Here is a 27,755-nt window from a genome sequence, read left to right as displayed (position 1 = left end):
TTCTTTCTTTCTTTCTTTCTTTCTTTCTTTCTTCCTTATATGTAAGAAATGAGTATCAGCAGCTAATTTAGGTCAGAACTAATTTAGGTCCTTGGTATGGGGCTGCATGGGGGAGGGAGCTCATAAAAAAAGCTTCTCCTGCCCATATACAGAAAAAATAATACAGCGTATTAGGCCACCATGTGAGATAAGGAGACTGTGGGTCAGTTGTGACCTAAGTGAATTATTGCCATTATGACAGTATTAACCTCTCACTGTAACATTGAGACGAATAATGACCTTCTCCACGTTGGAGAATACTTTTATATCAGACCAAAAGAAAATGATTAATGCATCTATATCTTTAAACACAACTATATTCAACAATTAGAACATATATGTGTACGTTAATGTATGTAGGCATATGTGTATATGTTCTTATATATGTAATGTATAAATATGGTTCTTTTAAAATCCCAAATTAGCCACTGTTTTATTTTCTATTTTTAAATCCTCACCAGAAGATGTGTTGTTATTGACTTTAGAGAGAGAGGGAGGAAGCGAGAGAGAAAAATCATGTGAGAGAGAAACGTCTACTGGTTGTCTCCTGTACACACCCCGGACAGAACCCACAACCTAAGTATTTGCCCTGACCAGGAATCAAACCCACACCTTTCTGTGTATGGGACCATGCTCCAACCAAATGAGCCATCTGGCCAGGGCTAGATACTGTTTTTTTATTTTTTTTACTAATTAAAAACTACTCATTAATTAACCTGAAAGAACAGAAGTGAGAATGGTACGTTGGTTATTCTTATGCTTATGCTTTTTTTTTTTTTTAATCCTCACCCGAGGACATGCTTAGAGAGAGGAAGGGAGGAAGGGAGGGGGAGGGAGAGAGGGAGAGAGGGATCAGTGTTAGAGAGAAACATCCATGGTTGGCTTCCCTGTGTGCCCCAACTGGAATCTAACCCCAAATCCAGATGTGTGCCCTGACCAGGAATTGAACTAGCAACCTTTTGGTGCACAGCATGACACTCAGCCAACTGAGCCACTCCTGCCTGGCGTTCTTATGCTTCTTTTTTTATTATTAATTAATTTTTGTTACAGATGTTTCTCCTTTTCCCCCCACTGCTTCCCCCTCTTATGATTCTTAATATGAGAGTCTAGCTTTGCGAACTGAGGACACCAAGGTCACAAAAGAAACTAGTGACTCACCAAAACTTATACCGTATTGATAATGAAAGTCCTTTTCTCTCTTCAACTCACTGGCCACTTACATTAATTTAAGAATTTATCTCATTTCCTTAATATGAATAAAAAATTTAGGTGATAAGTAATCAGACTTTATTTAACTTAAGACATAAAATGGGTGTCTACTTTGAAAGTTACTGTTAAAAAATGTTTGGCAAGAAGGTAAATCTTGCTGTCATTTCCATTCCATTTGATATTTTTCATTAAATTTTAGAAAGAAAACTAAGTTTTAAGAAGTAGTTTTAAATTATTGTTTTTTTGGCATACAATGTAAAACAGAGAGAGCAAGGCAGAGGCTGTACCCCTAGAAGCCTTCAAGTGTGCTCATTTCAAGACTTGTTGGACTTTCCTTACACGTCTGCTTTTTATTTTTAAACATCACAACCTCATTGCTGACCAACATTTTCTTGCAAGTGATGGCAAGAGGGGAGGAGCGCGAGCAAAGGAGCCGCGTGAAAACTGGGGACACTCGCTGCCAAAATTCCAAGTTGAAATCAAATCCTTCAGTCAAGTTTCTTCGGCATGGAGTGGGGAAAAAAAAAAGATTTACAACTTTAGCAGAATTGTAATTTCACCAATCAAAAGTATCAGTCGATCTGCTTTACTGTCACCAAAGGCTCTGAAACTGGCTTTGGCATACTTCTTTCTCTTTTATATATGCAACTGGAAAAAAAAAAAAGGCAAGAGGAGTTTAAAAAAATTGATGAAGCCCTGACCCTTTAGACTCCATTTATAGACTGAGCAGGAATGCCATCCCCCTTGACTAGCGAGCTGGCCAATCCAGCCTCATGTGTCAAGATTCTATCAGGCACTAAGTGAAATATATATGCAGGTCCTTATACCATTTAATACTCTGGGGCCACCTTCAAGACACTGGGCTGTGGATCAACCGAACCACCGCTCCTCTTCCAAGAATCATTTTGACAGTTTCTTTTGGAGGTGCTTCTTCTCTCTCTGTCTCTTTTTTTAACCCATCCTTTTAAACAAAATGGCACCAAAGAAGGATGTGAAGAAACCAGCGGCTGCTGCTCCTGCCCCAGCCCCTGCCCCAGCTCCTCCACCTGCCCCACCCAAAGAAGAAAAAATTGACCTCTCTGCCATTAAGGTAACTAAATGGATGAATTGTTTGGTCACTGAAACATCTTTCAACAGCAGGGAACTCTAGAAACTTGCCAAAAATGGTATCTTTTTCATTGAGACAAATGCCATTACTAAGTGAACTGGTAGATTTGGGGAGAAGAGAATGCCAACTAACAAATAAATAAACTCTGACCTGTAATTTCAGTAAAGTTCCCATAAGTGTGGTACTGCATGTGGAACCTGTATTTCCTCTACTTATTGTTTTCTAGTTTCCTTGTTTCCCCTAAGTTGTCAAAGTGCAATTTACGGGTAACATATAAAGATGTAAAGGTCGTTTACAAATATTTAAAGAAAGATTTGTTTTTATTCATTTGTATAATCTCTGTAGAAACTGGATCCCTTATTTTAAAGCTCTATCAAAGGGAAAGTTTTAGTCCATCCACCGATTTCTGAAAGTTTAAAAACAGCTGATGACCCAGTTGTCCTGGTTGTCCTTATTTGACAGCTGCTTTATTTCATCTGAAAAAGAGAAGATTTTTGCAGTTCAAGTTAATTTCCCCTTCAGCTTGGCTTAATAAAACTTGATACAACACTAAATGAGATCTCAGTTCAGACAATTATGCACTCAAATGTTTCAGTGACTACAACTGTCATTTTGTTTATTTATACACAGTATTTAATTCAGAATGTGTGAGCTGTTTCTAAATGAAACTAACCCCCCCCCAAAAAAAAAATACTATAAAACTTGTTGGTTATATAGCTCTTAGCTTATGTCTTTGAGCTCTTGCATACTGATCTTGAACTAAGGAGAATATGATTGATTTTTGTGTCTACACTTTGCTGTGATCAAAGGTCTCAAATACCAAAAGATTATCCGCTTTTAGAAAAATGATGTAATGCATGAGCCTGTTCCTTCTCAGTGATGTGACTCATCAAATGTGCACCTTGTCATTCATGGGGCTTAGATTGGTCCAAAGGACAGTTGGAAAATCTTCATCTAAGGAGCCCTGCCTTATATGGGAAACTAGTGGGCAAAAGTGCCTATGCATGCTATTTTCACTTAAATCACAAGTTCTGTATGCAATAAATCTAAATTTTGCTAACTTAACTCTTTACTTGCAATGGTGATGCTGACCTATAGATAAACACTTTATTGACTATTTTACTAAAGTTGTATGTTTTATAAATATTTAATTAAATCATCCATAGGTATATACAATGGAGTTGAATAAACACATTCATAATACCTATAGATATTCCAGTTAAACATGAAATTCTACATTTCAAAGTAGGAGTAGATTATAACAGATTTCAAAAAAATTTTTTTTCTTTATTGATTTTAGAGAGAGAGGAAGGGAGAGGGAGAAAGAGATAGAAACATCAATGAGAGAGCACATCGATTGGCCGCTTCCTGCATGCTCCCCACTGGGAATTGGGCCCACATCCTGGGCATGGGTCCTGACCAGGAATCGAACCTGCGACCTCTGGGTGCATGGGTCGATGCTCAACCACTGAGCCACACTGGCCGGACTATCACAAATATTTTACCTTGAGTTTATAGATAACTGAAGTAAAATTTTAATAGACTTTAATATTAGTTAGAAACTCTTTTTTTTTTTTTTTTGGATAGGAACTATTATTTTTAATGAATATCTACTTAGGAGAAGACACGCATATCAGATCTTCTAATAAATATATTTCCACCCTGAGGACTGCGTGCATACAGTTCATTAAGAGGAAACCAAATTTTTCATCTCCAGAAACCCTAGTTGATATATCTTTGTACACTGATTATACTGTATAATAAACATGATTACAAGCACTCCAATAATTCGGGCTATCTCTGTTCTTTCATCCTTCACTCTATACTAACATTAAAGATAAAAATTAATATCAAAGCTATTCCTCTTTATATTTATTTGATTTATAAGACAACATCATCTCTTTGTATCTGGGACTACAAGTATGTGGAAAGGGGAAAAAGTACCTTTATCTTAAGAAGAAAAAAAGTATCTCACTAATGAAAATAGACATTAATATTCTTTTCTGAGAAACTGTATAAGAATACATAAATAAATAAAAGTTGAGTTTGATAGATAAGAAGACTCTAAGAAAAGACAAAACATCACTTGTTTAATCCAGAGATTAAACTGAGTATGTGTTCATAGTTGGTAGAAAAAAGAGATGCTTTTCTGAATCTTGAAAATTGGTTTACCTGTCCCTCCATAGGTTGAATTAAAGCTGGTGTCAGCTAGTACAAGCAAAAGAAGGAAATACCACTCAGAGTCCCTGTAAAGATGGGGTCTTTCTATCTTCACTATTTCACTGCAAAAAAAAAAAAAAAAGAGAGAGAGAGATCTAATAGATCCCAACAAGGGACACAAACCAAAAATAAGTTAAGTGAATCTAGAAGAAATTAACCTTTATCTTTCACTCAGAGAGCCCATTCTTAATAGAAGGGGGATGGGGGTGGGGACAGAGTTAAAACTACTATATTTTTGTAAAGCAATTTCAATGCCTTCAATGATTTTCATTCATCAATATGAAATCAGTGCATATTTATAGGTATTATAACAAAGGCAAAGAATGTGATACAATTTGGGGACTTTAGAAAATTTCATTTCATTCCAATAGGTAACAAGGCTAATTAAAAGGTACATCAAAACATTTCATATTATTATGCTTTAACCACTTAATGATGTCCCCAGGTATATTACCTCATTTAAGTTATAAACTTTCTTCAAGCAGAGAAAATGAACTTTAAAGAAATTAATAGAGCTGTTATATGTGTTCATCAACTTTCTGAAAACTCAATAACAAACAAAACTTAATTAGATGTTAAACTTTCTTTCATAAATCATATGATTTAGAAATCTATCTGTCCTTTAGACTTTGCGTAATGCTGAAGTTTAAGTGTACCTTTGTGTAATATTATAACCATGATCATATTTAACTCCTCAATATGATTCCCAGCTAATATCTTTGTTTCACCTTATAATATAGCATATTTAATAGCCATATATTTGACTCACCAGAAACTCTGAGCAATCTTGTATATTATTAATTAGCTTTATCACTTTCTTAAATGTGCTTTTAAATTTTATTTCCTCCTGATTTGTCAGTTATTTGTTTAGAACAGTTCTTCAATTGTTCTGACATTAAACCTTTGATATTTGCGGGAATGCTTACCTGATGTCTTATCCTCATGGATTTTCTATGAGTATCCTTCTCCAAAAACACATTTCCTGCTGATATTCGAAATTCGAGTTACTGTCCTGGGAGGTCCTGCGAGCTCTTTGCTTTCACAGAGCTGACGGCTTCCAGCAACAATGCCCAGACCAAGGTGCTGCCCGACAGAATCTCGATGTGGAAAGTAAAACCTACCATGAGCATATAGTTGTAGGTGCAAACACAAGAACCAACACCGGCTCCCCCAAACTACCACCAATGAAATAACAAAAGTAAAAATGCAATGAGGTCACCATGTGCCTGAAGCTCTTTGATGTGCAAGTGAATTTGTTGCATGATGCATGTCATAGCTTATATGTCAGGATTGCTGTGAATCATATCTCACTGTGTTGCTTACATTTTAATTTTCAGTGTATTCACCACTCAATCAGGTCATCCCTGACTAGACTGCAGGCGATATTACAAAAAACGTGGTAAAGGTACAGAATGCATTGACAGAAACTCATCAAATAATAAATCTTAAAGCAACAGTTGACCACATGTTTGGGAAGATTCAAACTTTCAGTTTAACGGGTAAGGTGGAAATATGGCATTCCTAGTAAATACATCTATTTACTGATGGATGTTCAGTGGAGGAAAATCTATGTATACATTGTGACACCTGACTTGTTCTGGTCAGGGTATAAGACGGTTTGTGTTCATCTATAAATTTTTTTTCTCATATCTAACAAGTCTAATACAAACCCAGTCCCACTTAGAAGAGTTGTTGGAAAAATCAAAAAAGGTCAAGGCCATGAAAGGTTTTGAAAATTATAAAGTCCTTTATAATAAAACAACCATGTTCATTGTGAATTTACTGTTCCCTATATCTTATTTAATCCTCAAAACACTGCACTGAGGTTGTTTTAGCTTCATTTTGCAAGGAAAGAAACTAAAGAGTCTAAAGAGGTTCGATGTGATGCCCATGATCAAATAACTAGTAATGATGAAGCTAGGACTAATCTAGCAGGCCGAATCCAGAGTTAGCTGCGTTAACCATCTGATAACCTACCTCCTGTTTAGAAAGAGTACATTGCTGTTTGTAAGAATGTGTACAGGAAACTGTTTTGTTCTGAATCATGTGAGGTGGAGGGGTTCTTATATTACCCTGCACAGCTCTGTGTAACCACAAGAGGGAGTGACAAGCACACACAGAGCAAGTTCATCAAGACAACCTTGGCAGTCCACCAATGTTCCGTTCTCCAGAGCTTCCCCTACCTTAGCACCTGCTGACTGGTTGAGTGTTCTCTCTCTCTCTCTCTCTCTCTCTCTCTCTCTCTCTCAATATTTTTGTATTGATTTTTTGGAGAGAGAGAAACAAGATGTGAGAGATACATTGACCAGCTGCCTCCTGCACGCCCCCTACTGGGAATCAAGCCCACAACCCAGGCGTGTGCCCCGACCAGGAGTCCAACGGGGACCTCTCAGTCCATGGGACACTACTCAATCCACTGAGCCACATTAGCGGGGTGGTCGAGTGTTCTCTTTTACAAATGGAAGGTGTATTAGGAACTAAGAAAGACTCCTAGCCAGGTTGCTCCAGCCTCCTATCCAAGGCTGTAAACAGAACATGTATCTATATTTGTAAATGCTGTTAGGAGAGCAGATCGGAAGTCACCAGCATGAGGGTGGAAGAGGAAGGAAAGGGCGAAGGTGGTCAGAGGATATCAGCTTCTGGTTGTAAGAGAATAATTTCTGGGGATCCAATACAGCGTGGTGACTATGGTTAACAATACTGGATTGTACACTTCAAAGCTGCTAAGAGAGCAAACCTTAAAGGTTCTCACTAAAAGAAAAAATACCTATGTGAGGTGATGGATGTGTTAATAAACCTTATTATGGTAATTATTTCACAATATCAAAATCATCACATGTACACCTTAAACTGACACAATGTTATATGTCAGTGATTTTTAACCTTTTTCATCTCATGGCACACATAAACTAATTACTAAAATTCTGCAGCCCCCCCCCAAAAAAATACATTTTTTGACGATCTGACAAAAAAAATAGGTATAATTTTGATTCATTCACACCAGATGGTTATCGTTGTGTTGGCTCTTATCATTTTTTTATTTGACTGTCTAAGGAACAGAGGTCAGTGATCCTGACTAGTCAGGTATTGCATGTTTTAGAAAGTTATTGCAGCACACAGGTTGAAAATTGCTGTCAATTGTATCCCAATAAAGTTGAAAAAAAATTAAACTATGCTGAATTATTGAAAAGAATTTTTTTGTTGTTAATTTTAGATAGAGAGGAAGGGAGGGGGAGAGAGAGAAAGAAACATTGATGAGAGTGAACATCAATTGACCGCCTCCTGCATGCCCCCCACTAAGGATCAGGCCCACAACCTGGGCATGTGCCCTGACTGGGAATCGAACTGGCGACCTCTTGGTGCATGGTTCGACGCTCAACCACTGAGCCACACTGGCTGGGCCCAAATTATTTTTTAAATGTTGTTAAATGTTTTTAAACTGGTTGAATTCTAAAATAATTATGTTTTGAATTAAACATACACATATATATACCTGACCTCCAAATTTTGCCATCGGGTCAATGGTACGGGAGAATGGTATGGGATTTCTGTTTACAAATAAACAACATGATTTAAACTGGAAATCCCAATCACATATTCACTGGGGTGGTTTGTAGAAATATAATATCACATGTATAATGATAAAATCTTAACCAGTTTGAGGAAAAGAACACATATGGTCAATTTCTAATTAGGAGGAATATGTGAAAACATTCATAAGTTGTTTTGACGTTTTCATCATATATTGTAAAAGCTTGTCTTCTTTAACTCTGGCCTTTCCATAATACAAAAAAATTTTTAATGCAGCTACAAAGTCCATCAATTGCAATATTAGTCCACTTGTAGTGTGAATATAACCTTACGAGTGAATCAAAAACTATTTGAGACTCTCTCTGGGTATCAGCATCAAGTTTCCACTTTCAAACACTAAGGTTATAAAAGAAGAGAACAGATGGAATGGAGTGGGGGAATATTAAAATGCATCGGCTACTCTCTCTGACATTGTATTTTGAATGATATGTAACTGGATAACGTCTTGGTGAAGTAAAATGCAGTTTGGAAAGGAATAGATGTGTTCACCAATTAACAGCGAGTAGCACTTTTAATTTTAAAGACAATGAAATCTTTGCAAGACAAGAAGATCATAAAGTGGCAGTACCAAATTTAGCTTGTCGACATTTTAGTGCTGCAAATAAACCAGCCCTGGCACATCATCTTTAGAAACCGGTCCATAATCACCCAGCATTCAGCACCATCTGACTCATGGAAATTGTGCAAAGGATTATATTTAGTCTGCTGATACTACACTTTCTTCTGCTTCTTTTCATACTGAAATACTTCTTGTATGAAAATAGGATCTTTTATCGCTTGTTTCTACATGAAGTTTCTACAGTCGGCTTCTTACCCAAAACAGAATTTGGAGGGAAAAATGATAATATACAAATTGTGATGGCTTCAATGATACTAGTTAAAACTTAAATTATATGGATGATAAATCCTTGTTATTCTAGCCATAAATTAATAATAGTGAGTTGAAGCCAGAGAAGGAATCTCTCCCTAAAGATAAAATCACATCATAAAATCACTTCTTTCCACTGTGAAGGAGGTTCTTTGAGCTCGTGAGTGCCCAGTGGTACATACTGTCTCCTGTTTATAAAACATTTGACTCAATTGAACATGGTGTTATGAAATCATATTTGGATTAACGCCTCTTTATCTAAACTACTTCAAAATAATATTATTAATTAATTTTTTAGGCACTTGCCCTTTTTCATTAGAAAACGTGAGTTGAGGTAGATTCTACTGACAAAAAATGGAAAACTCACAATATTTTAAGACCATAAGCAAGCGTAGAAATCATTAAATATACTAGTTTGTATCTGAGAGGAAGCTTTGATGCAGACAAGAGAAGTTATTTAATCTAAAGACACTTGTTTTGTTATAAGAGTCAGGACAAAAATTCTGAATGGCTTAATCCCTGTCTAGATTTCTTTCCACTATATCAAAAGACCTGAAATCTCTAAAATGGTAATGCTAATATTCATATATCCCTGTTGTCACAAAAGAACTTTTTCTCCAGATAAGTAGGAAAAAGCAGGTACTTATCATTTTGTACAGCACACACAACACATTTTTCTAATGCTCATATTTTAAAGATAAAAGGAAGAAGGAAGAAACAAACACAACTTGAATTTTTAATAAGTCACATGCAAACAAAGACCCAAAGTAGAAAAAGTATGAGTCAAAAGAAATTTTAGATTTATTTATCAACTGTGAACCATGGGAAAGCTGATGAGAAATTTGAAGTGTAGACTTAGGTCACATTTAAAATGTTTTTGTTAAACTTTACTTAGGTCTCTCTGTTAATTCTTGCAGGTCTGAATTGTGTTACTTTAATAACTTAGCCTTTGCTCTAATGTGCCTGAATTTAGTTGACTAGTCTAAGCATCTTCACAGAGAATTACTCATTTCTTCTTCTGTTCAGATTGATTATTCAATATAGCCATCTATCCTCTTATCTTAGACAACCTGGGCCAGTACTGTATTCTCATTGTTCTTAATTTCTCCTTTTTATACCATTATTTTAGTCCCAGCCTAGGTATATCCTTTGTTGAGGTCAAAGCAATGCAACAAAAAATATTCATTTCCCGAGTTATTCTGAAGTATAAAACTCAGTTTCAAAATAATGCTTCTGCTTCTGCTGGTCTTTTACAGTGATTCCCAGCAACTCTGTGAGTTTGGACTGAGAAGTAATAAATTAAGTTTTGGGGGGAGGTTTGCCTACATCAGGTCTTTTTCTCTCTGCCAGGCAGTAAGTCAGAGAACCTGCAGCAATGTCTTCTTCATTGAAAACTGGCCCTGCTTGGACTGACTGCCTTCCTCAGCCTCGCCAGTCGTTAGCCCCATGTGTCTGACAGTGATGATGAACTTGTTTAAAGACTCTAGTCTGTGTTCCTTCCCAGGGCCTTTTCCCTCAGTATTCAACCACACATAGCTCCCAAGCCGCCTTTAATTGTAGCTCTTCTTGTTTTACTAAATCTTTTTTAGCAGTTTTCTTAATATTTCTTTGTAATTAAATTTATTGGGATGGCATGGGTTTATACTACCAAATCTTAACATACATCAACTTCAGAGCCTGTTTGATCATATGCAGTTTAATATTTTTTCTATAAGTAAATTCCTTCTGTATACCAGAGACTTTATCTTGTTTTCAATTAGTTAACCAAACCACATGATTGAAAGGATTAGTAATGTTTTAAAGGGTAAAGGTAAAAGCTTGCGAAAGGTAGAAATTGTGAAAAATGTGTTTCTTGCATGACTTTTGCTCAGCCTCCTGTAGAGAACAGATAAGGACTATCTGGATTATGCGCGAGGCAATGACTCACCCAGCAGATGCTGGAGGAGATACCAGACCAGTCCAACTGCAAAGTGGACAATGGGCCAGGCAGAGTATGTCAGCAGGAACTGCTGGAAGCTAAAGGTAGAGTATATAACCTACACCCCAACTCTTATTTGAGGCTGAACCCTTTTCTGCTCAGCCCACCTGCACCCAGGAGCAAAATGGCTTTATTATAAAAAATAATAATAAATAATGGGTGCAGGCGGGCTGAGCCAAAAAGGGCTCAGCCTCAAGTAACAGTTGGGGTGTAGGTTATATATTCTACTTCTAGCTTTAAAATGTTACTAGCTCTTTCAATGATTATTTTTAGGAAAGTGCTTCTCAAAGTGAAAAAAGATCTGTAAATATTATAACAAAAATCCTCTTTAGCACCAGTACCTTGTACTCTACTACCTACCTAAGTCCAATACCAAACAGTACATGACTCAGAAGAATGTGGAACGTAGTTCTTTCACTATCAATCTAATCAGTATGTAGGCAGAGATGGAAAAAACCTTTAAAAAGACAAATTGAGGGTTTGCAAATGAGAAATCCTGATTATAAACATTTACACAAAATCTAAGAAAGGGTTCTGGACATCTAAAGGCACATGCATCAATAGCGCATGAGCACGCCTACTGTGTGTGTGGCAGTTCTTGGTGGCAGAAATGCAGTGTCACAGGGTGTGTGCGTCTCCTGCAGCACGTGAGCTCTTCGAAGGGACTGATGACGTCTCTTCCCTCAGGGGATATAATACTCCAGAGGGGGAGCTTATGTTTGAAGGAGGAACTTACTATTCATATGTTCTAATGATTTTACCTTGATGAAAACCTGTTGAGTATCTAACATGGGCAGGTATTTTATCATTATGGGGAATAAAATCAAAGAATAAGGCAGGGGCAGCTCTCCAAGGGGGGGGGGGGGGTGGCTGTAAGCCTGCACCTGGGTTCACTTCATGGACAAAGGTAAATGGCTTTCATAAAGACCTGTGCTTCCCAGAAGTTTTCAATTAGCAAGGTTCAACATCCCTTTTGAGTGGAAGGAGGGAGCTAGGTAAGTAGAGAAAAAGGTTCTTTTCAGGAGGAGGAGATTTGATCAGAACTTTGAAGAATAAATAGTTTTCAAGAAGCAGAGATGGGAGAAGAGCATTCCAGATAGGAAAGACAAGTCTAATTTTTAAAACAAACCAAACGATGACATCGTAAACTGAGTTGAAAATCAGCTGACATTTTGTATTTGTCAAAGGCGTGTTCAAAGGGCTGGTTGACTCACCAATGTAACACCAGAAGAGATGCCAGTGAAAGTGTGTGTCATTTGTGAAAGTGTACCAGAGAAATAGCATTTCCCATTTATTCCATGAGCACACGCCTAGGTTTTCTAACTTGTAAACTATAGTTGATTCTCTAGAGTAGACTGGACTGCAGTCTTCGCCTCTGTTGTCAATAACCTGCTGAAATGTTTACTTTGATTCACAATAGATACAAGAACATCTAAACTCGCATTCTCTATGTGATAAAGTAGTAGAAAAAAATAACTTGGTAACTGCCTACCACTTCTATTTTAATGATATTAAACTTGTACATAATAAATAAGTGGTTAGAAATTGCTTACTCATGACATAAATATAACTTTTAAGATGACTTTCCAGTTTACTCAACAGACTTTTTACAAATTGATCATATTCTATACATATTCAGGGGTACACTCTCTACTCAGAAAAGAAAAAAAAAACATGAAATGAACATTGTGTAGGCAACTTTGATTAATTTATTTTGTTATTTACATTTATCAGCTTTATTAAAGATATATGCTAGTTCTCAATATTAATCATTGGCAATTTAATGACAAGACAGACACATATAATTACAAGACTAAAAAGGACACAAAGAAACAGGTCTGCTGTAAAGGCTTTAATTTTTGCCTCAAAATCGTGAGGATCCAAATCACATAATTATCAAAGGTTACAAATTTCCACTTTGGATCTTTCCTTTTCATTTCCCCCTAATGATTCAAAGCATTTAAATGTTTCTATTAACTCTCTCAGAGGGTCCAAGAAGGTCCATCTATTAATGAAGATATGTATACCTGGGTTCTAATATTTTTAAAATTATGATTTCAGTCCTCATTTTGGAACTTAAGACCCTATGAGATTTTTTTCACTACTTATAGTCTTTGGACAAATGTAACACACATTTAAATCTTGATTTCTTCCTAAATGCTTGAGGAAAAGCTGCAAAGTATGTATCTGTCTAGCAGGGGGAGACTTCATGCTTTCTGAGATCATTTCCTTAAAAAAAGTTGTGGAAGCAGTATTTATGTCAGAATCTATTTCCAACATTCTTTATGCCCATGAGCTGCTTTAAATACGTAGACAACTGATAAACCTGTTGTGTGAACATCAGAGGACATGCCAACTTTGCACAGTACCATTCCAGGAAGACAGTGCTGTCTATTTTCAGATAAGCTACCAAGAGAACCCATCACCAGGCCCTCCCCGGGATACCTTTCAAATTCTAAGGGCCAGCTTTGCATTCCACAGCTCCTCTCCTGGGTTATTTTGTTTCTCAGTCTGCGGACTGAGCCACAAAATCTTTGACATGACAGGCACAGAATCCGCACGGTCTACTAGGAACTTCCACAAAAATTTTAAATCTCAAGTAGAAGGAGAGAAAAAGAAAGCAAAAAAAAGTTTATCAACAGATAACAGAATGGCGGTTACCAGAGAGAAAGAGGGCGGGAGGAAGATGAAGAGGGTAAAGGGGGTCAAATTCATGGTAACAGAAAGCGTTAGACTTGGGTGGTGAGCACACAATGCAATATGCAGGTGATGTATTACGGAATTGTACACTTGAACTCGTGTAATGTTACTTTCCAATGTCACCACAATAAAGTTAATGGTTTTTGTTTTGTTTTGTTTTTAAAGAACAAGGAAGCCCTAGCTGGTTTGGCCCTGAGGTTTAGAGCATCGGGTGAGGATTAACAAAAAAATAAATGAAAGAGAGAAAGAGAGAAGGAAGGAAGGAAGGAAGGAAGGGAGGAAGGAAGGAAGGAAGGAAGGAAGGAAGGAAGGAAGGAAGGAAGGAAGGAAGGAAGGAAGATAAGAGAAAGAAAGAAAAAAAGAAAGGAGGGAAGGGAATCCAGAATAAAGCTTAAGGGGGAAGAGGGGGTGGGGAAGAGGTCTATCAGCTTTTCAGCCTAGAAAAATTGCAGAAATTCAAAAAATGTGACTGGTCAGCCACCATAAAGATAACAGGGAGGGAGAAAAATACCCATCCCTAAGGTAACTAAGGGAGAATGGTGAAAAACAGCTCAAACGCATTTCTGGCTTAGATGAGCTTTATACTTCTGAGAATACAGCTTGCAAATTTTCATTAATTACAGATTAATTGCGAGAACTGGCCGGATGATCACTTGGGTGAACCCTAAGAAAATTACAGAAAGGGTGATACCTTCCAGGTCCTCCGAACTTTTCCACAAGGGGCAGCGTTTCAGAGGATGTTCTTTCTGTAGCAGTTGCCAGTAATACCAGAACTTGCTCACTAGAAGTTTGCAGAGTCCAAAATTCACCCAGAGAAGGGGTCAGCCCCAGCCCCTAGAGAAAGTCTAAGCTCCTCTGCCACGGAACAAATAAGCTTCTTAAAGAAGGCAGTTCAGGAGAGTATCTCAAACATGAAGACCATAAAAGTACCGAGGGCTTCGGTCTCACTATGGCTTCGACTCTTAGTTTCTAGTTTCCTAAATATAGCCCTCAGGGTAGAGATCCCTCTTTTCCTTTGCCCTAAGAAAGCTAAAGAACTCTCCCACGGGTGTGGTCACCTCTCTCTGAAACCTGATTCTAGCTGTGAGGTCATTTCTTCCCCAGAAATAAGAGGCAACCTTTGCAAGGGAGGCCCCCACACTCAGGGACTGGAGCCGCCCTGACCTCACCATTCAGCTTCCCCGCCTTCTTGCAGCACAGCAGCTCCATCATGGTGCGTCCTCCGAGAGAAGTATTTGTGGTTTGCAGGAGGAAAGAGATAGTGGATATAATCTTTTTGAGAAAAAGGCAGACATAAAGTAGAATTGGGGAGAGAGCATATTCAATATGCGTCCTTAGAATCTACTCTGGGTTTTGGTTGAGGTGGGCTGAAGATAGAAGAGGTTAGTTTGAGCTATTATACCCGCTGGAGAAATACAACTTAGTCCCAAAAGTAGTGCTTTAGGCTTCATCAACTTTTGCTGTATCACATAAGGTTTATTATATCTAAATTCAGAAGGAAAGAAACCTGCAACTATAGAAAAATATTACACCTTAAGAAACACTCCAATGATGCCAATCTCTAAAGTTAAGCAAACTACTTGCAAAGCAAAAAATGTGGTTAAACAGAAAAAAGACTTAAGGTGATCTTTTTAATGCAGTGCTACTGTACTCTTTAACACAGTGTACCTGTGTTAAACATATCTTACACTGTAGAATACTATTTCCAGGAAGTATTTGACTTGGTATTTGTAAAACCATTGATTCAGTAATTCAGGTAAGAGAGATGTTCCCTTACTATATTTTGCAATAGCTTTTTATTTTTTCTAGACTCAAAAGTATCCTAAGGCAACCTTTGTATTCTATGATACCTACACGGCTTTCTAAAAATCTCAGGGCAGAGAGCACTCAATTATTCTGTCAATGCATTCGAAAGTACTAGTTGTTTCTTCTTTCTTCCTGTCTCGCCACCACAGTCCTTCAGTGCTGACCAGATTGCTGGTAAGTGAATTGAGCCCCTCTGCTCCAGAACTAGGCAGAACACTGCCTACTTTCAGAAATATTGCTTATCTCCAAGGCATGTTACTACGTGGCTCAGCCTGTTGGTGTCCAAGCTATGCCTGAACTCTGAAAAGTAGGCTTACGTGGGGAGCTTACTTTAAAGATTACTCAGGGAATGAGCTTGGATACACTTTGAAGTCAGGACATGTTGTTTGGTTAAAATATTCTTTGTGGTTAATTTCTTTCTAACAGATCGAGTTCTCTCAGGAACAGCAGGATGGTAAGTTTGAAAGATATTGTTAATATGTGCACACTCATAAGGGTGGCATGTGAGAAAACCAACTCCCTTAAGATGAGATTAGCTCTTCCTAATGACCCCCCACTGGTGTGACCACTCTAAGTAGAAATGCTCTCAATGGCTCTGACTTCTCTCAACAACCTGAACCCCTTCCTTATAATTAGTCATCAGAAATTTAAGCAAACAATTGATAAACACTACAAAATAGGTCCTTATATTCACTGATTTCTAAATAAAACCAATTTGATACAGTAGGTAATACTATATATAGCCAAAAAAGATGTAGGTTTTGGATGGCTAATTTGTTAAACAAATACTTAAAGAGCGCCCTGGCTGGTTTGGCCCAGGAGTTAGAGCGTCAGCCTGCAGTCCAGAGAGACTCGGGTTCGGTTCCACTAAGGGCATGTACCTTGGTTGCGGTTTGTCCCCAGACTTGGTTGGGTCGTGCGAGACGCAACCACTCGATGTGTCCCTTTTATGTTGATGTTTCTCCCTCTCTCTCTCTTCCTCTCTCTCCTTCCCACTCTATCTGAACAAAAAATGGAAAAATGTCCTCGGATGAGGATTAAAAAAAAAAATACTTAAAGAGAGATTTGGCAATTCTGAATTGTTCAATTCGGAAAATAAAATTGACTATAAAACTGCTGATTACCAAATCTAATTTACAGTGTCATTTTGACAGCCAAACTATGGTAGGACCAAGCAATAGAAGGACCATAACTTCAGTGGACATCATAACGCATAGAGAGAATTAATGGGTGAAGTAGACATAGAATAAAGATAAATTCAGAGACAAAGAGGGAAGAATATTTGTCATAAAATGGTGGGAAAAAACAGTAGATGTCTCCTGGTCCATCTTCAGTGATGCAAGATAGGCTCCTAAGGAGGGGGTGGGACTTGCTCAAAGACCCAAGGAATAATGATAGGATCAAAATCTGGTATTACTTTAAATTAATTAGAAATTTCTTGCTTAAAAAGAGTTTCTAACTAAAAGACTTCAAACTGTTGAGATTCAAGTGAATCTGAATACTTTTCTTAACACTTCCATTTTTTTTCTCCTTTCCGTCTTGGGATCCAAGAATCCGGTGCACCACAAAACCTTGTATTTTCACTGGAAGTGTACCGGGGCATGTTTTATGAAGTGACAGTGTCACATATTCAAATGAAGTGAGATGGCAATACATCTACAGGAGAGAAGGGGAGAGAAAATTAGTTATATGTTATATAAATTATAATATTGGTCATAATAATAAGTATGTATCTATTATACATGTTATGATATATAATATGCAATTATAGATAAGGGGATTAATAAGGACCTATGCAAATACTCAGTTCCCTACCTAAATAATTTCACGGTTTTGGATGCTTTAGTGTCTAGACTATCTTCTGTTCAAACATCAATTAAGAAACTAAAAGGATACTTGATGTAGAACAAACTCACATGTATCCACATCATGGTTGACAGCCTCAGGAAGACAGATTAGATGGCTTGGTGACTCAGAACTCAAACTCATATGAAATTATACTACAAAGGGCTATGTTTTCTTATTCAAAATAGTTGGTAGTTCTACTACAATTTGTTTGATTTTTAATGCATTTTTCACTAGTGATGCTGCTACATTTTCAGCTACTGTATCCCAATCCTCTTAAATATCTAATTTACAGTGTCATTTTGACAGCCAAACTGTGGTAGGACCAAACAATAGAAGACTTAAAAACCCTTACAAGAATGGGAGGAAAGGCTTAAACCTATTAAACTATTACTATGAAACCTATTACTCCATATAGAAAATAGATTTTACATAGAGAGTTTTGATAAACATCGGTGTAGTGGACTGGTTTTCTCTTGTGCCGGGAAAACAAATGTTTTTTAGTAGCATTTTAAATTCAATAGACATCCTATACTTTCAGAAAGGAATGAAGACGTCCTTTGTTTACTTTCTTGTTTAATGATTAAATAGTTTTGCTCAAGGCTGCTCTATTTGAATGTATCATAGGTTTGAAGAAAAGAAGAAACAACATTAGAAAATTATAGCATTCTAAAGGTCTAAGTTGTCTTATGCCGTCCAGTAGATTTGCTACTAGCCACATGTGGCTATGTAAATTTAAACTTTAAGTAGTTACAAATAAATATGTTTAAAAATCCATTTCCACGGTTGTACTAGTTACATTCTGGCGCTCAAGAACTGCCGGTGGCAAGTAGCTACATTTGGGGGAAGCCCAGGTATAGAACATTTCAATTATCACAAAAAGTTCTAGAACAGTGTTCTTCTAGACCAGGGGCTAGCAAACTTTTCCTTAAATAGGAAATACGTTAGGCTTCATTGGCAAATCCAATCTCTGTAAAAAGAACTCAACTCTGTCCCTGAAGTAGGAAAACAGCCACAGACAATACATACATGAATGGCTGTATTCCAATCAAACTTTATTTACAAAAACAGTTGGCCAACCCTTAGGCAGGAGTTCGCTAACCCATGTTCTAGACTCTTCAAGAGAAAAACTTAAGCCTTAAATTCTGGGGTAGGAAAAACAATATCTCTCTGGCCTTAGCCTTTAAATTAACAGAAGGGTTAATGTCAGGGAGATTCTATTACAGACCATAAAAATCCTATTTCTATATCAAGCATCTGACCAGGGTAATAGTGAGCCCTCGAAGCAATTTGTGCATGAAAGCCTGGAGCCAGTAACAAGAATAGTTCAGTTTCACATGTCCCTGAGAAAGATGAAACAGAGTATTTCACTAATGACCCTAAAGTGCCTGTGGCATGTTCTCAGATTAGGGAAATGATCTTTTATAGTCAAATTGCATAGAATCTGAGGGGGAAATTTTAGCAAAGAAGGGTAACATAATCACAGTAGATGACAGTGAATATGTCTGGTGCAATCTTAGATTAGGGGATGGAAGGAGAATAAAATAGGGAACTTTGCTGAGTAATCTATCCAGAAGGCATCTTAAAAACCGAGACCACTAGTGGCCTGAAAGAAGACTGCTTCACCTCTTTCCTTCACATACGATTTTTTGAGTGTTGTTAGTATTAACTCCAACAAGTTGTCATCAGTACTCTTGGGTTCCCCAGGAAATTTTATTTAGTTATGTTTAGAAGGTTCAATCAAAATGTCTTTCCTGGCCCCTAATCCATAGTACCACCCCTTTATGTCTTTTTGGTGTGCATGTCTTAATTCTTTGTTAAGGTAACCATCCTATCAAAGGAGAATGACAAAATTTAGGAAAAGCGAGGAGTAGAGTGATCGTGATAAAAAGACACTTTAAGCCCTGGCTGGTTTGCCTCAGCAGTTTGAACGTCAGCCCGTGGACTAAAGAGTCTCGGGTTTGATTGCGATACAGGGCGCGTACCTCAGCTACAGTTCAGTCCCCGGCCCTGGTTGGGGTCATGTGGGAAGCAATAAATCGATGTCTCTCTCTCCCCCCATCCCCCACCATGCTATCTGAAGATGAATGGAAAAATATCCTCAGGTGAGGATTTTTTTAAAAAGACAGTTTAAGAATATATATTATACACAAACACACACACGAATACAAGTAAAATGGAAATCTGAATGAAATTGGTGGAGCCTATCAATGTGAATATTCTGGTTTTAATAACATACAGTAATTTTGAAAAATGTTACTATTGGGGGAAACAGAGTATTTAAGACATCTTTTCATATTTTTTCTCAAAATTGCATGTGGATCTACAATTACCTCCATAAAATTTTCATTACAAAATACATACTTAAATCTAAAGTGAACATAGCAACATGTTGTCATATGTATTATCTGAAAAAAAGAATATATTACCGTAGCTATAGACCCGAACAAATATTCCTCCTACTGAATAGAGTATACCAGGAGCCTCTTAGAGTCATACACTGAAGTGGTTAGATGACCACTCATAGAACTTAGATATTTGTCTCAGCTTTCTAAACTTTTTCCTGAAAAAATGAAGTTACTCCCGAAGAAAACTGGTTAATGGGAATATCTAGGAAATTTGTACCTTTCATATCATTGGAGAAGTATGGGTTAACCTCACAAACACAACCCCATTTGAAACTTTGTTTTCTTGAAATTTTATCAACTTTGTTAATTATATGAAAGATTATATGAAGAATTCCTGAGGCCTCAGAATTTCTTAACCCAGACCAGCTTCCCAAGCAGATGAAGGAAATATGAGTAACCATGACTAAGAGTTCCAGTGTTCACATCTGATTAGTAACATACGACTTGAAACTGGACAGGCTGGCCAAGCCGGTTTGGCTCAGGGGTTGAACATCGACCCATGCACCAAGAGGTCACCAGTTCGATTCCGGGTCAAGGCACATACCCATGTTGTGGGCTAAATCCCCAGCAGGGGGCATGCGGGAGGCAGCCGATGGATGTTTCTCTCTCATCGATGTTTCTCTCTCTCTCTCTCTCTCTCTCTCTCTCCCTCCTTCCCTCTCTCTCTAAAATCAATAAAAGGGGGGGGGGAGATATTGGACAGGCTGCTTTAAAGTAGCCCACAAATGAAATGTCAAAAGGGTTTGTCCATGATTGTTTGAACTAGGGAAAGGGAGTCCAATGATCACAACTTAAGTGGCTGGCAAAAGTCATAAAACAGGAAAGTTTGAACAGATCTTGATGAAATTCGAGTAAATTTACAGGTCTGAGGTAGAAAAAACAAGCATCCTAATGCTTTTTGCTTCTTGCAGATTTCAAGGAGGCATTTCTCCTGTATGACAGAACAGGTGATTGCAAGATCACCTTAAGCCAGGTTGGTGATGTGCTTCGGGCCCTAGGCACAAATCCCACTAACGCAGAGGTCAAGAAGGTGCTGGGAAATCCCACCAATGAAGGTAACCACATGTTTTTTCCAATCAATTGGGAAATACATAATGTGTGTGTATGAGAAAGAGAGATATATTAAGAAATAATTCCACAGAATAGGACTTAATTTGCTTCTGATGTTAGGTGTGCCACTTGGTTAGAGTCTCAGTTTTTTCCTTCATATAGTAAGTTAACCTTCCTCTTTGAGAATTGCAAGCATGATAAAATTTCATGCTAATGCAAGGAAATAATATTTAATGCTAACATCATTATCATCATCTTATCTGATGCTCATAATTTAAAGGTTAATGAAGTAAAATAATATCCAATTCTATGCATTTTTTTTTGCAAACCTTCAAAGACAAAAATATGTTTTGACAAACATGTTAAATATGACTAAAACAACTCCGAGTAAATTACAATGGCATGCCTCTAGAGGAGATCTACTCTGATAAAAGCTGAAGAAAGGAGATCAATGTTTTCAGAAGACTGAAAATACCTGCTGACTTTGCCCAATGGTCTGTCTTTGACACCCTGCTTCTGTGACATCTTAAAGGAAACTCGGCTATCTTAATTAAGACACACAGGATGACATCTTAATAAGAATACTTTTTATTTCCAAAAAATTACAAAAAGACTTAAAAATCTAAGCTGAACCTGCACTCAAGTTAAATCATGGGACCAAAGTCAGTGACATATATGAGTGGCAAAATAGCAGGAGTTATTTGCTCAAAACAGAAATCCAGTCTTTAGTAGGGGAAGGCAAAAAAATTGTTTAACTCCCAACGGTTCATGGCAAAATATAATAGTCTATTGGAAAATACCACCCTAAAAAACAAACAAACAAAAAAAGACAAAACTGAAGTTTTTTCAAGCAGATATGTGGGCTGTTTATCTTTGCCACAGAAGAAAAAAGAAGAGAAAACAAAAAAAATTTTTTTCCTTCATAATTAAAATGACTATTTTCCCTTGTTTCAAAAGAAACAAAAACGTCTTTCAAGAAAACCTAACTCTGAATCAGTCTGCTAAAATATTACTCACACTTCATTTTCTTTGGAGGAAAATTTCCAGGTAAATCCCACACACAAAATAGCTGAGAGCATGAGATAAAGTGAAAGAGAAGTAAGCCCAATCTGCCTTCTTCAGTGCCATTTCTAACTCATCAAGCATCCATCTTTAATGAAGTTATTAGGTAAATATTCATTATTCAGCATTTCAATTCAATCTTTTTACTCTTGCTCAATGTACTAGATTTCTCTTCCATTAGGGAAGACTAGTAGAAGGAAATTTGATGTTAGAGGTACATAACTTTATCCGTTTGCATACATCAAAAAGGTCTATTTATACTTCTACTTTGAATATGATTTACTTTGTCAAAAGATACTAAAGCAAGTCTTATCATCTGCAGGCCTCTAGACTGCAAAGAAGTCAGGAGATGACAAAGCATTTGATACACACTCTCTCCTCATAAGTTTCTTTATTAAAGTATTTAAAATTTAAAGAAATTAAAGGCTCTACAAAAGCTCAGGACAAAGATGAAATATATATTCAAGTTCAATTAAGTTTTACAATATTTATATGCTAATGGGCTTGTTGTGTCAGTGTAATTTACATTAAGTCCCTAGTATTTATAAAAAATAGTAAATTGACAATACTAATAAAATAGCAGCTAACATTAAGGACTCAGTTGTCCCAGGTGTTATAATAAACTTGGCTTGTGTCATCTCATTTAAGTCTCACTAACACTATGAAATATCTCTATTTTAGAAATGAAGAAGTAGAGGCACAGATTGGTTAAGAAACGTGCCCATAATCACATAGTCATAAATGGTGGATTGGGAATAAAAGTTCAAGGACTAGAACCCAGAGCTCATGCTGTTATCTGTTACCAAATTTTTGTCATCAGCAGCTTAGCAATTAAAATTTAAGCTGTATGAAGATATTTCAGGCCATCTAGAATAAACTTTAAAGTTTAATTTGAGACTTAGAAATGGTGTCTTATGGTAGCTAATAACTCCAAATTGTGATTTCTTTCAGAGATGAATGTCAAGAAAATTGAGTTTGAACAATTTCTTCCCATGATGCAAGCTATTTCTAACAACAAGGAGCAGGGCACTTATGAAGACTTTGTTGAGGGTCTGCGAGTCTTTGACAAGGAAGGCAATGGCACAGTCATGGGTGCTGAACTCCGTCATGTTCTGGCCACACTGGGTAAGGAAAATCTTTTGCAGTGGAATTAATAAGACAGAATATAGAAGAAGGAGCATGACTTAGGGGAATCATGTTATAAGCAAGATAGGTAAGAGGAAAAACAGCAAAGGAAAAATGAAATAGAACAGTCAAAAGTTAATGACCATGTCATTTGGCTTCAGCGTCAATGAGTTTGGGGAAAATGGTAACTTAAATTATTGGTAATAAGGTACAAGTAGAGCAAAGCATTGTATTTCTCATAGAATATAGTTTGTATATTCAGGTACATGTGCATTTAATTTATTCAATCAAAAACATTTATTGACAACCTACTAAGTGCCAGAGGAATAGGAAGGTCTTGGTTTCTATCCTCCAACAGCTTGGTCATAATCTCCAGGAGTCCCAAACTGATCACTTATGGTGCAATTTTGAAAATATTCTCTAGCCTTCTTTCTGAACAAAGCGTTTTGCTTCATCAGGTGAAAAGATGAAAGAGGAGGAAGTGGAGACACTGATGAAAGGTCAAGAGGACTCCAATGGATGCATCAACTATGAAGGTACAATCTCATGTACTCTGGTAATTACAGAAACTCTTAAATGATTGGATTGATTATGGACTCTTTCTGAGCTTAAAATAATTTCTTTTTCTCTGCCTTCCTCATTGAACATATACACGCTGCTTATTATCAATCAATTATACAATAACTCTAACTCTAATAAGATACCTTGTGATAACTTAGCACTCTTGTGTATTGTTACACAGCTTACAATGTGTTTTCACATGTACTTTTTCTTGTTAGACCTTCACCATACCTCTGCAATATAGACAGGGTTGTGTTAGAATAAAATTTATTAGAATGTTTAAGTTGGAGCCCTGGTTGGTGTGGCTCAGTGGCAGAGTGAGTGCCTGGGTCATGGGTTTGATTCCCAGTCAAGGGCACGTACTTGGGTTGCAAGTTTGATCCCCAACCCAGCCGGGGCGTGTGCATGAAGCAACCAATCAATGTATCTCTTCCACATCAACGTTTCTCTCTCTCTCCCCACCCTCTTTCCCACTCTCTATTGAAAAATCAATGGAAAAAATATCCTCAGGTGAGGATTGACAACAACAACAACAACAAGAATATTAAAGTTGAAGACATCTCAAAATTTTTTACATCAAGTAATTATAAATATGAGGAAATTGAGGAGTAAAGAGGATTAGTTATTAGTGAAGGTCACATCACTAATGACAGGGATGACGCTAAAACTTAGTTCTCTTTGTCTAATAATCTTGCTTTCAAAAAAGTCACCTCATAGTGACCGATTAATGATCTATTTCATGCCACCAATCTACAGTAGCTTCACCCACAGGATCTGAAAAGCAAGACTCCACTCAAAATAAAGAAGCAAAATAGAGTCGTATGATATAATTTATAAATTAATTTTTCAATAAAATTGAGGAACTTATCTAGTCTGCTAAAAGATGAACCTAGCCACATTTCAATAAAGCTATGTCGATAGATTTTATGTAAATTTAGACTTGTGAAGTCTAACGCCTGGGGAAAAGGAAGGAAGGAAAGCAGGGGAGGGGAAGAAACCTGGGGAGCGATTGAGGAGCTCACAGGAGAGAAGAAAAGCACTTAGCCGAGTACACCTTCATTGACAACCTTGATTAAACATCACTGTTTTCCCATAAACAATGATTTACATTGGTTATTGACATAAATACATTATGTAAAAAAAAATCATTCAATAAATACTGTTTGGACAAGTGGATAGTAATCCACATAATTAAATCAAATCTGGACCTAATACCATACAATAAGCCAAATGGGTCAAAAATTGAAATGTAAAAGCAAAAAGCATAAAAGCAATGTAAGAATTATTTTATAACTTTCAGAATAGGAAGGCCTTTCTAACACTTATATAAAACCCAGAAGGCAGTTCAAATTTTGATAAATTTGACCACATAATCTTTTTAAATCTATATGGCAAAAGCCACCAGAAACAGTCAAAAGACAAATAGCAGACCCAAAACAATATTTGCAATCAATATTACAAAGACCTCATTTCCTTAATAATGAAACAATTATAAATTTTAAAAAGACCACAACCAATAAAACATTAATAAATACATGAACAGACAATTCCTAGAAATGGAAATTTAAAAATATATAAATACAGTATAATATGCTAAACTTCATTAATAATAAAAGAAATGCAGATTGATACTACAGTGAGATACCATTTTTAAACAAGCTGATTGCCAAAGGTTAAAAGTTTGACCACACTTTGGGTTGAGGAGAGTGTGTGGAAAAAGCTGATCTTATGCATTCCTATTGAGAATGTAAATCATTTAAATCCTTATGTGGTTATCGGGTACTATCAATTCTAACAAATCTACTTCAAGCGATATAGTCTTTAGCTATTCTTGCAATCAAGTAAAACTTACATGGTTATTCATTAGTACTGTTGTTTGTTATGGCCAAATATTTGAACAACCTAATGTTCATCAATGTAGGATATGTCAAATAGATTCTGATACATCTCACAATGAAATGCCTTACAGCCCTAAAAAAATGACACTTATTTACGGTTATGGTAACATCTCCAGTATATATTACTAAGTGAGAAAAATAAGTGCAAAGGAGTTTTCAGAATATGTTACCATTTGTGTAAAAAAATTATAGAAACATATGTTTGTATTCTCTTATATATACATGCATTTAATAGCTCCATCAACTTAGCTATAAAGAGAAAACCTAGATAGCTGAAAGACAGTGGTAAGGAACATTTTTTTGTTATAAATTCTTTCATATGTTAAAGAAGAAAAGTTTAACCAAGTGAATGTACCCCTTACTCAAAATTCAGTTTACAAAATCAAGGGAAAGGCCATAAATCCAGTAATAAGTATAGTAGGCTGTGCCGAGCATTAAAAAATACAAAATAGCTAAGCATAATTAGGATTGAGGTAACTTGCAAAACCTCTTTATTAAATTTGACTGTTTTCTAACTCTCAACTGTCTGTATTGTGCCTACAGCTTTTGTCAAGCATATCATGTCTATCTAGATGGAGCTCTCAAGGTATATATCTGCTTCCTCTTTACTGTTAAGACTGTCTTGATGTTGTTGTTTCTTTAACAGCTTCACTTTATATTCTGTAGATATAATTAGTATTATTTCTTAAAAGTTATTTATATTAACCAGAAATCTTCAATTTCTTGAAATGGGTTTTTTAGAAATAGAGCATTTTGGATAAGTGTATAAGTAAACATTTCTGAGGCTTTCGCTTCCATCCACAAATCCTATTATCTTCATACTATAAGTATGCAGTGGAGAGTCAACAAGCCCAAAACTAGGTAATTTAGTTGGAACAGAAGACTAATAAAAGCATGGGCCTAAGTTTTTTGACTAGCATATGTAGTTTCTAACAGTCTGCTCTAGAAAACCATGTTGTGACCCTCGAAGTTAAGCACTGGCAACCAGGTTCTTACAAGGAGGAAGCGAAGTACCTTGGAAGTGCTGGTTCATTGGTGCCTTTTCTTCTTTTGCACTGTGTATAATTCCCTCCCAGTATTCTTTCTGAAAACATGCAATCAAGATCTAACTCGTTTTCCCTTTTCCTTTACAGATCAACATTGTTTAGGAAGACAGGCTGGAAACTTATTTTATAACACTCATGTCCAGATCTGTTTACCATCATTCAGAAAAACAAAACAGTGTGGACCGTTCTAGACTGAAGGATTCCCTAAATTTTTTATACCTTACATTTCTCTCTGAATTGTATTCATACCACACAAACCAACTGTCTCCTGCTCTAAAGATGAAAAATACTGACAATCTCAAACCCAAGCACCAAACTTTATTTTCTACTGTGGGTCGATGAACATCCTTAAATTAATAAATCAATAAATAATTTTGGTCAGTCTGGAATATTCAAGTTGCATTGTGTTTTTATCTTCTTGCTTAGAGAAAATAATTTTTAAACCTGAATTCTTTTTGTTAATGTATAGAACATTGATGAATTGAAAGAATAAATCATTACAGTCTACATAGCAATAACAAAATGAATGTTGATAATCTTATATTATTGAAAAAGCAAAATGGAGAACTGAGGGAATTCAGAGGATCGGAGATGTTTTAATATAAACTATCCACCGGTTTCCTGCACCCGAAAGTGCCAGATTAAAACAGACTGGTACCAATTTCAGAACAGATGGAAACCCACCGGTTTCCTAGGTCAGGAGTCGGCGTCCCGACCCTGAGGGGGAAGTGCGGTTGAGCGGCGTTCCGCCCGCAACAATCCCAGAACGCTCCGGAGCTACCAAAACAGAAAACAGATGGAAAGGGAAATCCCTTACCCAGATCCTCGAGGCCGAAGTCCTAGTCCGAATTAGCCGAATCAAAGCCAGAACAAATGTAGGTGCGGAGGGCAAGGAGGCAGCCCTCCGCGTAGTCTGAGGAGGTCGACCCCACAGAAAAGGGGGACCTTGCGGGAGGATCTCGCTGGGGCCTCCAAATGTTGTAACCCAGGAGAGTCATCCTCACTCAAACATCAAGTAATTTTGAATATTAGGAGCTTTATTACCTGCGCAGGGACTGCAGCCAACCTACACAGAGGAGAACTGCAGCCCCGAGCTCAGGGGGAGGGTTGCTTATATAGGACAGGGGTTACTCAAGAGTTTAGCAGAGCAAGCAAGCTATGTGTACAGAAGCAGATATCAGCTGTTAGTAACTGTACAAGTTGTTTGTTTTATATTTCTTAACATTTACTAAACTCTAGCC

At 36.9% G+C, this 27,755-nt stretch overlaps 1 protein-coding gene and 1 long non-coding RNA gene across 3 annotated transcripts; one reads left to right on the top strand and one right to left on the bottom strand.

Annotated features, from left to right (window-relative positions):
* Positions 1–2,061: 2,061 nt before the first annotated feature.
* Positions 2,062–26,910, top strand: MYL1 (myosin light chain 1). Of its 2 annotated transcripts, none has more exons than XM_036254066.1 (7): positions 2,062–2,338; positions 15,946–15,973; positions 20,684–20,827; positions 22,836–23,009; positions 23,468–23,545; positions 26,012–26,054; positions 26,602–26,910. In XM_036254066.1, exons 1-6 carry the CDS (start codon positions 2,222–2,224, stop codon positions 26,038–26,040), a joined length of 570 nt encoding a protein of 189 aa, XP_036109959.1. In that variant the 5' UTR covers positions 2,062–2,221; the 3' UTR covers positions 26,041–26,054; positions 26,602–26,910. The 2 variants fall into 2 exon arrangements, with proteins under 2 accessions (XP_036109959.1, XP_036109960.1); XM_036254067.1 differs by lacking the exons at positions 2,062–2,338; positions 15,946–15,973 and adding exons at positions 14,855–14,926; positions 15,669–15,693.
* On the bottom strand, positions 2,719–5,685 carry LOC118625260. The gene is made up of 3 exons (XR_004958654.1): positions 5,503–5,685; positions 4,529–4,638; positions 2,719–2,832 (listed from the first exon to the last, which is right to left on the bottom strand). It is a non-coding gene; the product is annotated as an uncharacterized LOC118625260 (long non-coding RNA).
* Positions 26,911–27,755: the final 845 nt, after the last annotated feature.

Source organism: Molossus molossus, unplaced genomic scaffold (genome assembly GCF_014108415.1).
Source record: "Molossus molossus isolate mMolMol1 unplaced genomic scaffold, mMolMol1.p scaffold_m16_p_11, whole genome shotgun sequence".
In the NCBI taxonomy this organism is placed as follows: domain Eukaryota; kingdom Metazoa; phylum Chordata; class Mammalia; order Chiroptera; family Molossidae; genus Molossus; species Molossus molossus.
Note: the sequence above shows the minus strand (reverse complement) of the source record. Positions and strands in the feature narration are given on the sequence as shown.

Excerpts from the sequence above, each read along its gene's own strand:
- MYL1 (XM_036254066.1), top strand. The coding sequence starts at position 2,222 with ATGGCACCAAAGAAGGATGTGAAGAAACCAGCGGCTGCTGCTCCTGCC. Across the intron at positions 2,339-15,945 it reads TTGACCTCTCTGCCATTAAG|ATCGAGTTCTCTCAGGAACA; the intron begins GTAACTAAATGG and ends TCTTTCTAACAG. Across the intron at positions 15,974-20,683 it reads CTCTCAGGAACAGCAGGATG|ATTTCAAGGAGGCATTTCTC; the intron begins GTAAGTTTGAAA and ends TGCTTCTTGCAG.